The following is a 14192-nucleotide window of genomic DNA, read 5'->3' on the forward strand; positions in this document are numbered from 1 at the left end:
CATTGTGTCTTCTTCACTGGATAAGCTCCATGAGAGCAAACACCAAGTCTGTCTCACTCATCCCAGGAACTGCCATGCCTGTCCCCTTGCCAGATGGACACCAGACCATTAAGAAATATCTGTGAAGTGAACACACATCTTAAAACTTTTAAAGATAATTCTCTGAGCCGACTGGGTGGTGCTACCAGAAACATGAGAACCAAATGGGTTCTGCCTGCTTTCTCTCTCTTTCAAACCCAGCTGGGAAGCAGGACAATTGAAGGGCAGGCAGTAGAGGTGGGGATTCTGGGTGAGGAATCTCAGCCAGGGAGCCAGGCCAGGACCCTCCCTGTGAAATAGGAACATTTTCAAGGACGTGACCCTCTGCTGGAATCCCTCAGTTCCAAGGTGGTCATTAACTCTGAACTGTTATGCAGCGTGAATAATTTGCCTGTGGAAAAAAATTTAGCACTAACAGTAGTGTTACTTTCGTCATGAGAATCCTGAAATCCTGACTAATCTCAGCTGGACTCAGTCCAGACTGTGCCATTTTCATAACATTAAGGTATAACCCATAGCCACACCAGCAAAGCCACCCCTTAACAAACAAAGGACCTGAGTGCTTTCAAGGAAAAAACAATGAGATCCTCAGGAATCAGGAACCCCTCAAATGATGACTTGGGGAAACAATTTGGCTAGAACTAAATTATTAAATGTTAAAGTCGTATTTAATGTAATCAAATTAAACTTCTATATCTGGATAAGTTTTGCCTTCTGGGTGTGTGTCACTTGGTCAGTCTTCCCCAAATCATTAAATTCACTCATTTAGTTATCATTTGAGGGCCAGAAATCAAAGTGAAAGAAGGGTTTCTATCCAAAAAGATCTTATTGTCTATTCAGAGAGACAGACATGAGAAAATAAGTGAAACAAAGAGCTAGAGGAATGACAATACACTTATAACTTTCAAATTCCAAATGATACTTTCAGCCCCTGCACAGAGACAGACCTTGAAGAATCCAGTGCAGCTTCCAGAGCACCAGTTCTACATATTTTGGGCCCCTTGCATTTAATATTGGCTCAGGGGTTCTCAGTTTCCCATGTAACCTATATCAATGCTGTATAGGACTGTCTTCTCTGAATAAGCAAGCATGAATGCCAAAGGGTCTTAACCCTACTAATTATAGCAAGCTTAGTGACTTTTCTTAAACTGCCTTACCTAGAAACTCAGTATTCTTAGTATACTCAGTGTTCTTACCAGATTATCAAACACTGTAAAAGATAGTTTGCCTGACACCATTTCATGCCGGTTCTCTGCTCAAAGACTATAATCCTAGTGTTTGTCTTTCAATTACTTTATACATAAAATGTCAACTTGACCTCTATTACATGAGACATTTAGATTTACCTTACCAAAAATTAAATTCCAGCTACATTACTAATAGTGATATTTTAATGACACAGTTATGAATTGCTAATTTGCATAATTCTATCCATATGACCACGGTGACTGGGGCAGGGATTGACACATGGTTTAGAGGAAATCATGGGATGGTTCAGGATCTACTGGAAAGAAATGCTGTCTTTTTTTGACTCAGCAGGAACCTGAGAAGATGCAGGCCTACTATTTGCTATTAGCAGCAATCCTGCCACCAAACACGGCCCCAAATCAAAGAAACCTTAAAGAAGAACAGAGCTGATTCCTAATGCCAGTTTGAGCACCCGTATCAACCCCTACGTGAGACCACTCTACACCTGGCCTTGCATGTAAGTGAGCCTAAAATTCCTTCAAGTCCATGAGTTAGGTTGGATGTGACTTGCAAACCAAAGAGACCTAACAGACTTATTCTCACAGAAGGAACAAGGCAGGAAGGAGACTGCAGACAGGACAAGTATAAGTCACTATATATTTATTTGGTATTCAATGCACTTCCCTTTCCAGAGAGAAATTACAGAGTCTGGAGTATCCCATTTTAATAAATACCCTGCTTCTGGCCTTGCATCCCGAATTTTTATGCCCCTTAATCAATGTTTGGTACCGTCACATACAGTGGTTAAAATTTTTCCCTGAGATTATAAGGCTGTGCCTTTGTCCACAGAGTATCTTTCCCTCCAAAATTCAAGAGAAAAGTAGGAAACGGAAAGTCTTCTGGTGGTGGGAGAGGTGGATAACTTAGGTAGAATTCCTGAGAAAAAGGTGTAGAGTCAACCACACCACTAATTAATATTTCCCTGGCTGTGAACTCTTATCCTTTCAACATCTCCGAACATTCTAGAAGGGAAATTGCATAAAAAGACACTTTATCTCAATGCTGTGTGCAAAGTAGGTTGGCTTCTGGTAACTGCCAGAGCAGTCTTGATGCCTCAGTGTCCAGTAAAGTGCAGAGCTAGTGAGGTACGGACAGCCTTCCCCAGGGGCATATGGGAAAGAGAGAAACCCAGATATGGGTGATGAGAAAAAACTGTTATCACACTATACACTTAGTCAGGCCTGTAACGTTTTTCAAAATGGTTTAAAATCAAAACAGCTCATGATCCTCCACAAGCAGGAATGGGGAGAGGCTTAGTGGATTATCATCTCAAATCAAGGCAGCAAAGCATAAGGCAAATGGACATGAATCTTCCAGTCTTGGTGCACTGAGCGTCAGTTCTGAAGAAAATGCAACTTCAGCAGGAAATCACCCCACTGGGTTGCAAGAAATCACATGTGGGAAGGAGCCAGCTTGCCAGGATCAGTCACTCTTAGATGGTGTTGTCAGTCCTCCACCCAAGATCTCCCTAGAGTGGCACAATGGATTGACTGTGTTCCTTACTGAGGACTCCCCTTTTTAAAAATAAACAAGCAAAAGTTTCCCTAATCTGACCCACATTCCACAGTGGAAGAAGGCAGCAGCTCCTGGGAAAGGAAGAGTGGGAAAGGAAGCCGGGCGTCAGGCAAACACACTTGGGGACAACCTGCTGGAGAGCGTGCAGGCCTCTGAGGACAAAAACGTGACAGGCAGGCTGAGCGCTGGCGGTTGTGGCACTTCCGGAGACATCATTCCATGGACACAAGGCTCCCAATTCCCTCCCTTAGGTTTCCTTGTGATAGTTCTGACAGGCTTTCGTCATGTCTTTCAAGAAGTTAGGAACTCCTTTCTGCAAAGGAAAGGAGACTGTCACTTCTATGTCCTCACAGGGATTATTCCTAATTCTTTGGGATGTGGCAAAGGTAAAGGAAGATGGCTTTGGGAGTAATAAATATGACAATAGGGCCCACGAACAGATTTCCACAGAGCGTTCCAACCGCTGATGACAAAAGGTAAGATGCAGGGCACAGGTAAGGCTGAACCGCAGGGGCCACTGTTATAAGACCTTGTTGTATATTTTAACTTTGCTAATAAAAAGCTAAGATATTTCTAAGACACCATTTTTTCAAAAGAAAAAGAAAACCCAAAAATGAGATTGGGTTAGGCTGTGGGATTCTTCCAAAGAAGTGAGAGAAAGGACTTGCTTTACAGAATTAGAAAATGGTAAGGATTGGGGGCAAGAGACAGGATATGCCATTCTTTAGTTAGTGTTGAACATTGTTCAAGACTTTCTCCAAACATTGTTCTATATACTCCTTCTCCACAGGGTGGGAATATCCATCTCTATTTTTAAGAGGGAAGAAATTGATGGCTTCCCTAGATTACACAGTCAGAAACAAGGCCAGGATTCAAAATATCATGTGTTTGACTCAAAACCTATGTGCTTTTTCACTCTCCCAGGGAACTGGTGAGCCTTCCAGCCAGTAAGTAGGGCCTTATAAAGCAGACTGAATGGTCGGCATGATTCCATGTCCTAGGCAGTTTCTAGTGATCTGGGTACCACTGTGGTTCCCTCTCCTTACAGAAAAACAAAATAACCATAAAAAAAACTGAAGGCTTCCCCAGGCTTGGACATGGCTGGTGTCTCCTGGGCCAGGTTGGCCTGTCTAACTCCTCCATAAGCAGACAGAGGATCCACAGGCACCACTGTCCCTACTGTGATCTATTGTGATCCTGGTGTGGGGTCTCAGAGCAAAGCAGGGAGGGCTGACATTCCAGGTAAAGATTATTTGACTTTTGTCCCAGCCTCTGTGCTGGGTATTGGTAACCCCAGTCCTAACCATAGACACTCAACAGAGCTGTCTCATAAAAGAGCATCATGAGGCCTGAGACAGCACATCTCTTCAGCCTGACAGCCCCAACATTTGTCACACACACTTCCCCTCCTACCTCCTGGGATCTCACCTTGGCAGCCCAGTTAATGAGCCAGGACGGAATATGGCCACCTGGGTTATCGAAGTAATACATGAAAACTAGGGAGGGAAAGAAAGGACAATTCAAAAGGAAGAAACACGTTAGAAAGATACAATAACAAACCTTGCAAACATTCCACCTTCATATCCAGGTCCAGAAAGTAAGGAGGGAGGTAACACGGAATTCAAGTGGACTCGCCCCTCTGCCTTGCCTCACGGGAGACTTACATATAAACATTTTGGAAAACAGCCAAGGCACATTCTGCTGATATTTATTAAACTCCTGGCAAGTGCTTGACTTGGATATAGTCTCTCATTTTATTATTTCTCTCACTAGTCATCTCAATCCTAAGGAGCTGATAAAATTGAACCCCAGTTTATAAATGATAAAATGGAGACTCAGAAGAGTGGGGTGACATGCCCAAGGTGGCAGATCTAACACACGTCACAACTAAGGTCAGATTTTGCTGCAGCCTTAAGGCCACACTGATTCCAGTCCAGCAGGTGGCCGCATGGACCCCCCCAGCCTCTCTCCAGAGGCTGGAATTCAAGGCAGGCAGGTTCTGAGTCCCTGGGTTTTTGCTGAGCAGGAGCTGCCTCCTCAGAGATGGTCCCACCAGTCCTCCTGCCCCGCCTTGGCCAGCATGTGCATGGACAGGACCAGCCTGAACTGAGTTTCTAAACATTTTGATTCCCTTGGATGTTCTGATTTCATCTGGACGATGCAAGAGTCAATAAAGAATGAATTGATCAGATTTAAACATCCACGCTGCATTGCAGCCAAGCTTCTGGGGTGAACTGAGTCTCCCTCGGTTCTTTTGCACCCATGCCTAAGTCTCTGACCTCAGGGAATAAGCATCCTGCATTTTATGTGCCTTGCAGCCAGTGTGGCCTTACATCGGTGGCCCTGGCTGGTGCGCCAACACGTGCCCTCTTTTTACCTTTGCTCCCCCTCTTGCCATCGCTCTGGATCACCAGGCTCTGCTTGTACTGCTTCACCCGAATCACGCCCGACTTCTCTGGAAACTGTGGCACGGAGGTGCTCTGGGCCAGGATCACGTGGATCTTCTGTCCTTCATGGTCCAGCTCTCGCCGATGCCGCACATAGACGTACCACACCACCAGTCAAGGCACAACATCGAGGCCAGCACCTCAGATGGACAGAAGGAAAGCCCACAAGCCAGAAGCAGAGGGAGATAATTGTTCCTCCACTTGGTATTTGCTCCCCTGCACTGTTACTTCACTTCCTGCCCTATCTGCCTACCTGCCCTGCAAAACCATAGCTCCTCCCAACTGGTGTTCTTATTTGAGAGCGTGTATTACCCACCTGTGAATGGTTCCCTGCTGCTTTTAGTTATGTGGGGAACCCACTCCTCGTTTCTCCAAGAAGGCAATGAGATTTCAGAGGATTGGTCATTTATCAGCTGTGTGATCCTGGTTTGGTTACTCAACTTTTCTGAGATTGGTTTCCCTCTGAAAGAAAAGAGGGTACCACTGCCCTGCAGGCAGACTTGGTGGGGGCTCTAGAGAGAGACTAGAGCAGAAGCAGCCCTCAGTAAACAATGGGGCCATTGCTCTTTGTCCTCTCCCTAATCACTGACCTCTATGCACAGAGGATGGTCAGGAAGGGTTACTTACACCTGGAGATAATAGGAAGACACATGAATACCTGAATATTTAGTAGGCAGATGCCCTTGCTGATTCTGGTTCACCAAGAATCACGAAGCCATTTCAACTCAATAAACACTTATAGAATAACCACTATGTCTGTGGCACTACTATAGGGAAGATGATTTGATTTTAAGAAACAACAAGAGTCACCACTTATTGAGCCCTTACCACGTACGTGCATCCTGTGCTTTACAGTTAGCATCAGTTTTGATCCTGAGAAAGTCCCTGTGAGTTCAGCATAAGTATCCCCATCTTACAAATGACCAAATTGAGGCTCAGAGAAGTAAAGAAACTTGCTGAAGATCCCACAGCCCAGCTGAAGTGATGGAACCTGAACTTGAACCACGATTAGGCTCCAAAACCTGGTGAGATTTTCATAGCTACAGAGGGCTCAGCTCTTTAATGTGTTCATTAGACTTTCCAATAGGAGAACTTTAGGTTTCACAGGAGAAGGAATTAAAGCCTAAAATAATCCAAACAATCACTGTAAGTACAACACAGTTACACTTACTGCAACAGCCGCGACCACAGCCCCAGGCCAGCTCGGAGGCTCTACAGCACCCACGGTGGGCTGCCCCTCCCCCAGGCACCCTGCAGGATGGTCTATTGCCCCCACTCTCTACGCACTGATGAGTAAAGCTCTTGAATGTTTTAGGGAAGGAATGAAGTTGCTTTAGCTCTGGAGTTCCTCTCTCCGAAGTCTTTTATTTTTTCCTCACAGCAAATATGGTCCCACACCTTGCTTAGCTCATGTGATGGACATCACCTGACACTCCACTGAGGAAAAATTAACTTGATATATTGACTGCCATTTCACAGAGTTCTTTGAAGGGTTGGAAGTTCCAGCATGGCACACAGTCTATGAGTGGAGAACCACTAGTTTACTGAGGCCCAGAGAAGTGAAGGGCGTTTTCCAAGGTCACAGAGCAAACCAGGAAATGAGCGCACACTTAACCTGGGATCTTTCCCTCCAAAACTAATGTTCTTTTCCATTACACTGTTTTCTAATCTAAAAATTGAATAGCCCTTGTTGGAGAGACATATGCATATATACAAGGACTAAGAAACTCATTACAGGACTGTGTGGCACTAGAAAGTCAATGAAACCAAACTTCAAGGAGCACCAAGTGTCCACTCCTGAGAACAGCCCCCAGCAGTATCCACATGAGGTCAGAAAGTGGTGTTGCCCTGGTCCAGATCACCTTCTCTGGTCACAGCTGGACCTGGGCCCAGGCCTGTGTCTGCCGCCCACTAGTGGTGAGAAACTGATGAGAACCTGAGCAGGGCTCTGAACTTGCCTTTGCCTCAGTCTCCTTCCCTGACTGATGGGGATGATGGCTCCTACCCTGCACAGTTGCTGGAAGGAGGAGAGAAAACCACATAAAATCTAAGGGATTAAGTAACCACAATTTCTTGAAATACCTACCACCTGTATTTAGCAGTCTGTGGGAACTGTGCCAGAAATAATCCCTTATGGAGTCTGTAATCTAGCTGGGCCAGGGTGGACACATACACACAAAACACACAGAAACAATACCCACAAACCACCCCCATGCCCCCTCTCTTTCTAAAGAACAATTACTTAGGAACATACAGACTTACAGAATGTTAGACCTAGAAAAGATTCCGGTGATCATCCAGTTCAGTGGTTTCCAAGTTTTTTTTTCTTTTAATTCCACAGACCCTTTGTTAAAAGGATTATTTATGAAAATTCAGTGTGTAAAACACTCAGCTGCTATGTTTGAAGAGAACAGTGGAGTGGAAATCTCACCTGTCCCCGCCTATATTCTACCCCATCTGCCCACCCAGCAAATGTCCATCAAAACCCCCATGCTGGCCCTAAGGGGGCCTCATAGAGCCTTGGAGTGTCAGCTAAGGCTCCTCACATCCATTCAACTGCTTCATATCGTAATCAAGGAAACTGAGGGGAAGAAACATACACACAGTGTCCAGATCCAATATTTGAGGAGGAGGGAAGGTGGAGGGAGCTGGAAACGTGGAGCCTGAGTCCCAGCCCCCAGTCTGCTGCTAACCACCTGAGAGTGGGCCTCTCACATTGCCTCTCTGGGTCCCTACTTCCTCTCCTATAGATTGAGAGAGTGTATTGAATACTCTCTATGAAAAGTTGTTTTCAGGTCCCCAATTCTCTGGCACAAGGATTTCCTAGAAAACTTTTCAGGAAAGTATGAGCTGCCCTCCCATAACCACAATTACAGATGCACTCTCTGCAAGAGTCAAAGACAATATTTTCCACCTGTTGGACATACCACCATTGGGTGATGACCATGGGGCACAGAAACACTTCAAAAGCTGAGTATTGGTGTGCTTTTGGAAAGGATACATCTCTGTTAGACATGGGAAAAGGGTACTTGACTTGCCAGTACACCACTGCTTCTCCATTGCATTCTTTTTCATAAAGTTCTAAAAAAAAAAAAAAAAGAAGTTATTGCATCTAGAAGCCTCTTTGGTGTCTATTAACAAGAAGCTTTGCCTCCCATCAGGAAACTTGCACAAGCCTTTTAGATAGCCTCATCCACCAGAAGTCAGACAGAAGAAACCAGATGAACTACAATCCTGAAGCCTGTGGAACAAAAAACACATTCACGGGGGGACCTTGAAGATGGCGGAAGAGTAAGACGCAGAGATCACCTTCCTCCCCACAGATACACCAGAAATACATCTACACGTGGAACAACTCCTACAGAACACCTACTGAAGGCTGGCGGAAGACCTCAGACCTCCCAAAAGCCTCAGAAGCAGCGGATTAAAGCTCCACAATCAACTTGATGTACCCTGCATCTGTGGAATACATGAATAGACAAGGAGTCATCCCAAATTGAGGAGGTGGGCTTCGAGAGCAAGATCTATGATTTTTTCCCCTTTTCCTCTTTTTGTGAATGTGTATGCTTCTGTGTGAGATCTTGTCTGTATAGTTTTGCTTCCACCATTTGTCCTAGGGTTCTATCCGTCCATGGTTTTTTTAAAAATTTTTTTTCTTAATAATTAATTTTAATAACTTTATTATACTTTACCTCCCTCCCTCCCTCCCTCCCTTCCTTCCTTCCTTCCTTCCCTCCTTTAGACAACGAATCAACCCAAATTCAGGAGGTGGTCTCTGAGAGCAAGATTTATGATTTTTTTCCCTTTACCTCTTTCTGTGAGGGTGTATGTATATGCTTCTGTGTAAGATTTTGTCTGTATAGCTTTGCTTCCAACATTTGTCCTAAGGTTCTATCCGTTCCTTTTTTTTTTTCTAAGTATTTTTTAATTCAATAACTTTATTATACTTTATTTTATTTTACTGTATCTTCTTTCTTTCTGTTTTTTTCCTTCTTTCCCTCCTTCCTTCCTTCCTCCCTCCCTCCCATCTTTCTTTCCTTCTTGCCTTCCTTCCTTCTTTGCTTCTTTCTTTTTCTTTCTTCCTTCCTTCCTTCCTTCCCTCCTTTCTTTCTTTCTTTCTTCATACTTCTACTAATTCTCTCTGCTTTTTCTCCCTTTTATTCTGAGCCGGGTGGATGAAAGGCTCTTGGTGCTCCAGCCAAGAGTCAGGGCTCTGCCTCTGAGGTAGGAGAGCCAACTTCAGGACACTGGTCAACAAGAGACCTCCCAGCTCCACATAATATCAAATGCCAAAAATCTCCCAGAGACCTCCATTTTAACACCAGCACCCAGCTTCACTCAACGACCAGCAAGCTACAGTGCTGGACAACCTATGCCAAACAACTAGCAAAACAGGAACACAACCCCACCCATTAGCAGAGAGGCTGCCTAAAATCATAATAAGGCCACAGACACCCCAAAACTCACCACCAGATGTGAACCTGCCCACTAGAGAGACAAGATCCAGCCTCATCCACCACAACACAGGCACTAGTCCCCGCCACCAGGAAGCCTACACAACCCACTGAACCAACCTTAGCCACTGGAGACAGACATCAAAAACAGCGGGAGCTACGAACCTGCAGCCTGCAAAAAGGAGACCCCAAACACAGTAAGATAAGCAAAATGAGAACACAGAAAAACACACAGCAGATAAAGGAGCAAGATAAAAATGCACGAGACCTAACAAATGAAGAGGAAATAGGCAGTCTACCTGAAAAAGAATTCAGAATAATGATAGTAAGGATGATGCGAAATCTTGGAAGTAGAATGGACAAAATGCAAGAAACAGTTAATAAGGACCTAGAAGAAATAAAGATGAAACAAGCAACGTTGAACAACACAATAAGTGAAATTAAAAGTACTCTAGATGGGATCAATAGCAGAATAACTGAGGCAGAAGAACGGATAAGTGACCTGGAAGATAAAATAGTGGAAATAACTACTGCAGAGCAGAATAAAGAAAAAAGAATGAAAAGAACTGAGGACAGTCTCAGAGACCTCTGGGACAACATTAAACGCACCAACATTCGAATTATATGGGTTCCAGAAGAAGAAGAGAAAAAGAAAGGGACTGAGAAAATATTTGAAGAGATTATAGGTGAAAACTTTCCTAATATGGGAAAGGAAATAGTTAATCAAGTCCAGGAAGCACAGAGAGTCCCATACAGGATAAATCCAAGGAGAAACACACCAAGACACATATTAATCAAACTGTCAAAAATTAAATACAAAGAAAACATATTAAAAGCAGCTAGGCAAAAACAACAAATAACACACAAGGGAATCCCCATAAGGTTAACAACTGATCTCTCAGAAGAAACCCTACAAGCCAGAAGGGAGTGGCAGGACATACTGAAAGTGATGAAGGAGAAAAACCTGCAACCAAGATTCCTCTACCCAGCAAGGATCTCATTCAGATTTGATAGAGAAATTAAAACCTTTACAGACAAGCAAAAGCTGAGAGAGTTCAGCACCACCAAACCAGCTTTACAACAAATGCTAAAGGAACTTCTTTAGACAAGAAACACAAGAGAAGGAATAGACCTATAATAATGAACCCAAAACAATTTAGAAAATGGGAATAGGAACATACATATCGATAACTACCTTAAATGTAAATGGACTAAATGCTCCCACCAAAAGACACAGATTGGCTGAATGGATACAAAAACAAGACCCTTACATATGCTGTCTACAAGAGACCCACTTCAGACCTAGAGACACATACAGACTGAAAGTAAGGGGATGGAAAAATATATTCCATGTAAATGGAAACTAAAAGAAAGCTGGAGTAGCAATTCTCATATCAGACAAAATAGACTTTAAAATAAGGACTATTAGAAGAGACAAAGAAGGACACTACATAATGATCAAGGGATCGATCCAAGAAGAAGATATAACAATTGTAAATATTTATGCACCCAACATAGGAGCACCTCAATACATAAGGGAAATACTAACAACCATAAAAGGGGAAATCGACAGTAACACATTCATAGTAGGGGACTTTAACACCCCACTTTCACCAATGGACAGATCATCCAAAATGAAAATCAATAAGGAAACACAAGCTTTAAATGATACATTAAACAAGATGGACTTAATTGATATTTATAGGACACTCCATCCAAAAACAACAGAATACACATTTTTCTCAAGTGCTCATGGAACATTCTCCAGGATAGATCATATCTTGGGTCACAAATCAAGCCTTGGTAAATTTAAGAAATTTTAAGAAAATTTAAGAAAATTGAAATTGTATCAAGTATCTTTTCTGACCACAATGCCATGAGACTAGATATCAATTACAGGAAAGATCTGTAAAAAATACAAACATATGGAGGCTAAACAATACACTACTTAATAATGAAGTGATCACTAAAGAAATCAAAGAGGAAATAAAAAAATACCTAGAAACAAATGACAATGGAGACACAACGACTCAAAACCTATGGGATGCAGCAAAAGCAGTTCTAAGGGGGAAGTTTATAGCAATACAAGCCCACCGTAAGAAGCAGGAAACATCTCGAATAAACAACCTAACCTTGCACCTCAAGCAATTAGAGAAAGAAGAACAAAAAAACCCCAAAGCTAGCAGAAGGAAAAAAATCATAAAAATCAGATCAGAAATAAATGAAAAAGAAATGAAGGAAACAATAGCAAAGATCAATAAAACTAAAAGCTGGATCTTTGAGAAGATAAACAAAATAGATAAACCACTAGCCAGACCCATCAAGAAAAAAAGGGAGAAGACTCAAATCAATAGAATTAGAAATGAAAAAGGATAAGTAACAACTGACACTGCAGAAATAAAAAAGATCATGAGAGATTACTACAAGCAACTCTATGCCAATAAAATGGACAATCTGGAAGAAATGGACAAATTCTTAGAAATGCACAACCTGCCAAGACTGCTTCAGGAAGGAATAGAAAATATGAACAGCCCAATCACAAGCACTGAAATTGAAACTGTGATTAAAAATCTTCCAACAAACAAAAGCCCAGGACCAGATGGCTTCACAGGCGAATTCTATCAAACAGTTAGACAAGAGCTAACACCTATCCTTCTCAAACTCTTCCAAAATATAGCAGAGGGAGGAACACTCCCAAATTCCTTCTACGAGGCCACCATCACCTTGATACCAAAACCAGACAAGGATGTCACAAAGAAAGAAAACTACAGGCCAATATCACTGATGAACATAGATGCAAAAATCCTCAACAAAATACTAGCATACAGAATCCAACAGCACATTAAAAGGATCATGCACCATGATCAAGTGGGGTTTATTCCAGGAATGCAAGGATTCTTCAATATACACAAATCTATCAATGTGATAAATCATATTAACAAATTGAAGGAGAAAAACCATATGATCATCTCAATAGATGCAGAGAAAGCTTTCGACAAAATGCAACACCCATTTATGATAAAAACCCTGCAGAAAGTAGGCATAGAGGGAACTTTCCTCAACATAATAAAGGCCATATATGACAAGCCCACAGCCAACATCATCCTCAATGGTGAAAAACTGAAAGCATTTCCACTAAGATGAGGAACAAGACAAGGTTGCCCACTCTAACCACTCTTATTCAACATAGTTTTGGAAGTTTTAGCCACAGCAACCAGAGAAGAAAAGGAAATAAAAGGTATCCAAATCGGAAAAGAAGAAGTAAAGCTGTCACTGTTTGCAGATGACATGATACTATACATAGAGAATCCTAAAGATGCTACCAGAAAACTACTAGAGCTAATCAATGAATTTGGTAAAGTAGCAGGATACAAAATTAATGCACAGAAATATCTGGCATTCCTATATACTAATGATGAAAAATCTGAAATGGAAATCAAGAAAACATTCCCATTTACCATTGCAACAAAAAGAATAAAATATCTAGGAATAAACCTACCTAAGGAGACAAAAGACCTGTATGCAGAAAATTATAAGACACTGATGAAAGAAATTAAAGATGATACAAATAGATGGAGAGATATACCATGTTCTTGGATTGGAAGAATCAACATTGTGAAAATGACTCTACTACCCAAAGCAATCTATAGATTCAATGCAATCCCTATCAAACTACCACTGGCATTTTTCACAGAACTAGAACAAAAAATTTCACAATTTGTATGGAAACACAAAAGACCCCGAATAGCCAAAGCAATCTTGAGAACGAAAAAAGGAGCTGGAGGAATCAGGCTCCCTGACTTCAGACTATACTACAAATCTACAGTAATCAAGACAGTATGGTACTGGCACAAAAACAGAAATATAGATCAATGGAACAGGATAGAAAGCCCAGAGATAAACCCACGCACATATGGTCACCTTATCTTTGATAAAGGTGGCAGGAATGTACAGTGGAGAAAGGACAGCCTCTTCAATAAGTGGTGCTGGGAAAACTGGACAGCTACATGTAAAAGTATGAGATTAGATCACTCCCTAACACCATACACAAAAATAAGCTCAAAATGGATTAAAGACCAAAATGTAAGGCGAGAAACTATCAAACTCTTAGAGGAAAACATAGGCAGAACACTCTATGACATAAATCACAGCAAGATCCTTTCTGACCCACCTCCTAGAGTAATGGAAATAAAAACAAAAATAAACAAATGGGACCTAATGAAACTTCAAAGCTTTTGCACAGCAAAGGAAACTATAAACAAGACCAAAAGACAACCCTTAGAATGGGAGAAAATATTTGCAAATGAAGCAACTGACAAAGGATTAATCTCCAGAATTTATAAGCAGCTCACGCAGCTCAATAACAGAAAAACAAACAACCCAATCCAAAAATGGGCAGAAGACCTCAATAGACATTTCTCCAAAGAAGATATACAGACTGCCAACAAACACATGAAAGAATGCTCAACATCATTAATCATTAGAGAAA

The 14192-nt window shown here is 42.1% G+C and overlaps 1 protein-coding gene across 3 annotated transcripts in view; it reads right to left on the bottom strand.

The window, feature by feature from the left end:
• Nucleotides 1–1881: 1881 nt before the first annotated feature.
• PCTP (phosphatidylcholine transfer protein) overlaps nucleotides 1882–14192 on the bottom strand; it is an 83687-nt gene continuing 71376 nt past the window's right edge. For all 3 annotated transcript variants that reach the window (XM_082680001.1, XM_082680000.1, XM_082679999.1), the window contains exons 3-6: nucleotides 8251–8330; nucleotides 5180–5351; nucleotides 4231–4298; nucleotides 1882–3115 (exon numbers count right to left, since the gene is read on the bottom strand). In XM_082680001.1, coding sequence (XP_082536127.1) covers nucleotides 3050–3115; nucleotides 4231–4298; nucleotides 5180–5351; nucleotides 8251–8330 — 386 coding nt within the window. In that variant the 3' untranslated portion in view covers nucleotides 1882–3049. The remainder of the gene's footprint in view (nucleotides 3116–4230; nucleotides 4299–5179; nucleotides 5352–8250; nucleotides 8331–14192) is intronic.

Source organism: Grampus griseus (assembly GCF_964374135.1).
Source record: "Grampus griseus genome assembly, chromosome: 20".
Taxonomy (NCBI): domain Eukaryota; kingdom Metazoa; phylum Chordata; class Mammalia; order Artiodactyla; family Delphinidae; genus Grampus; species Grampus griseus.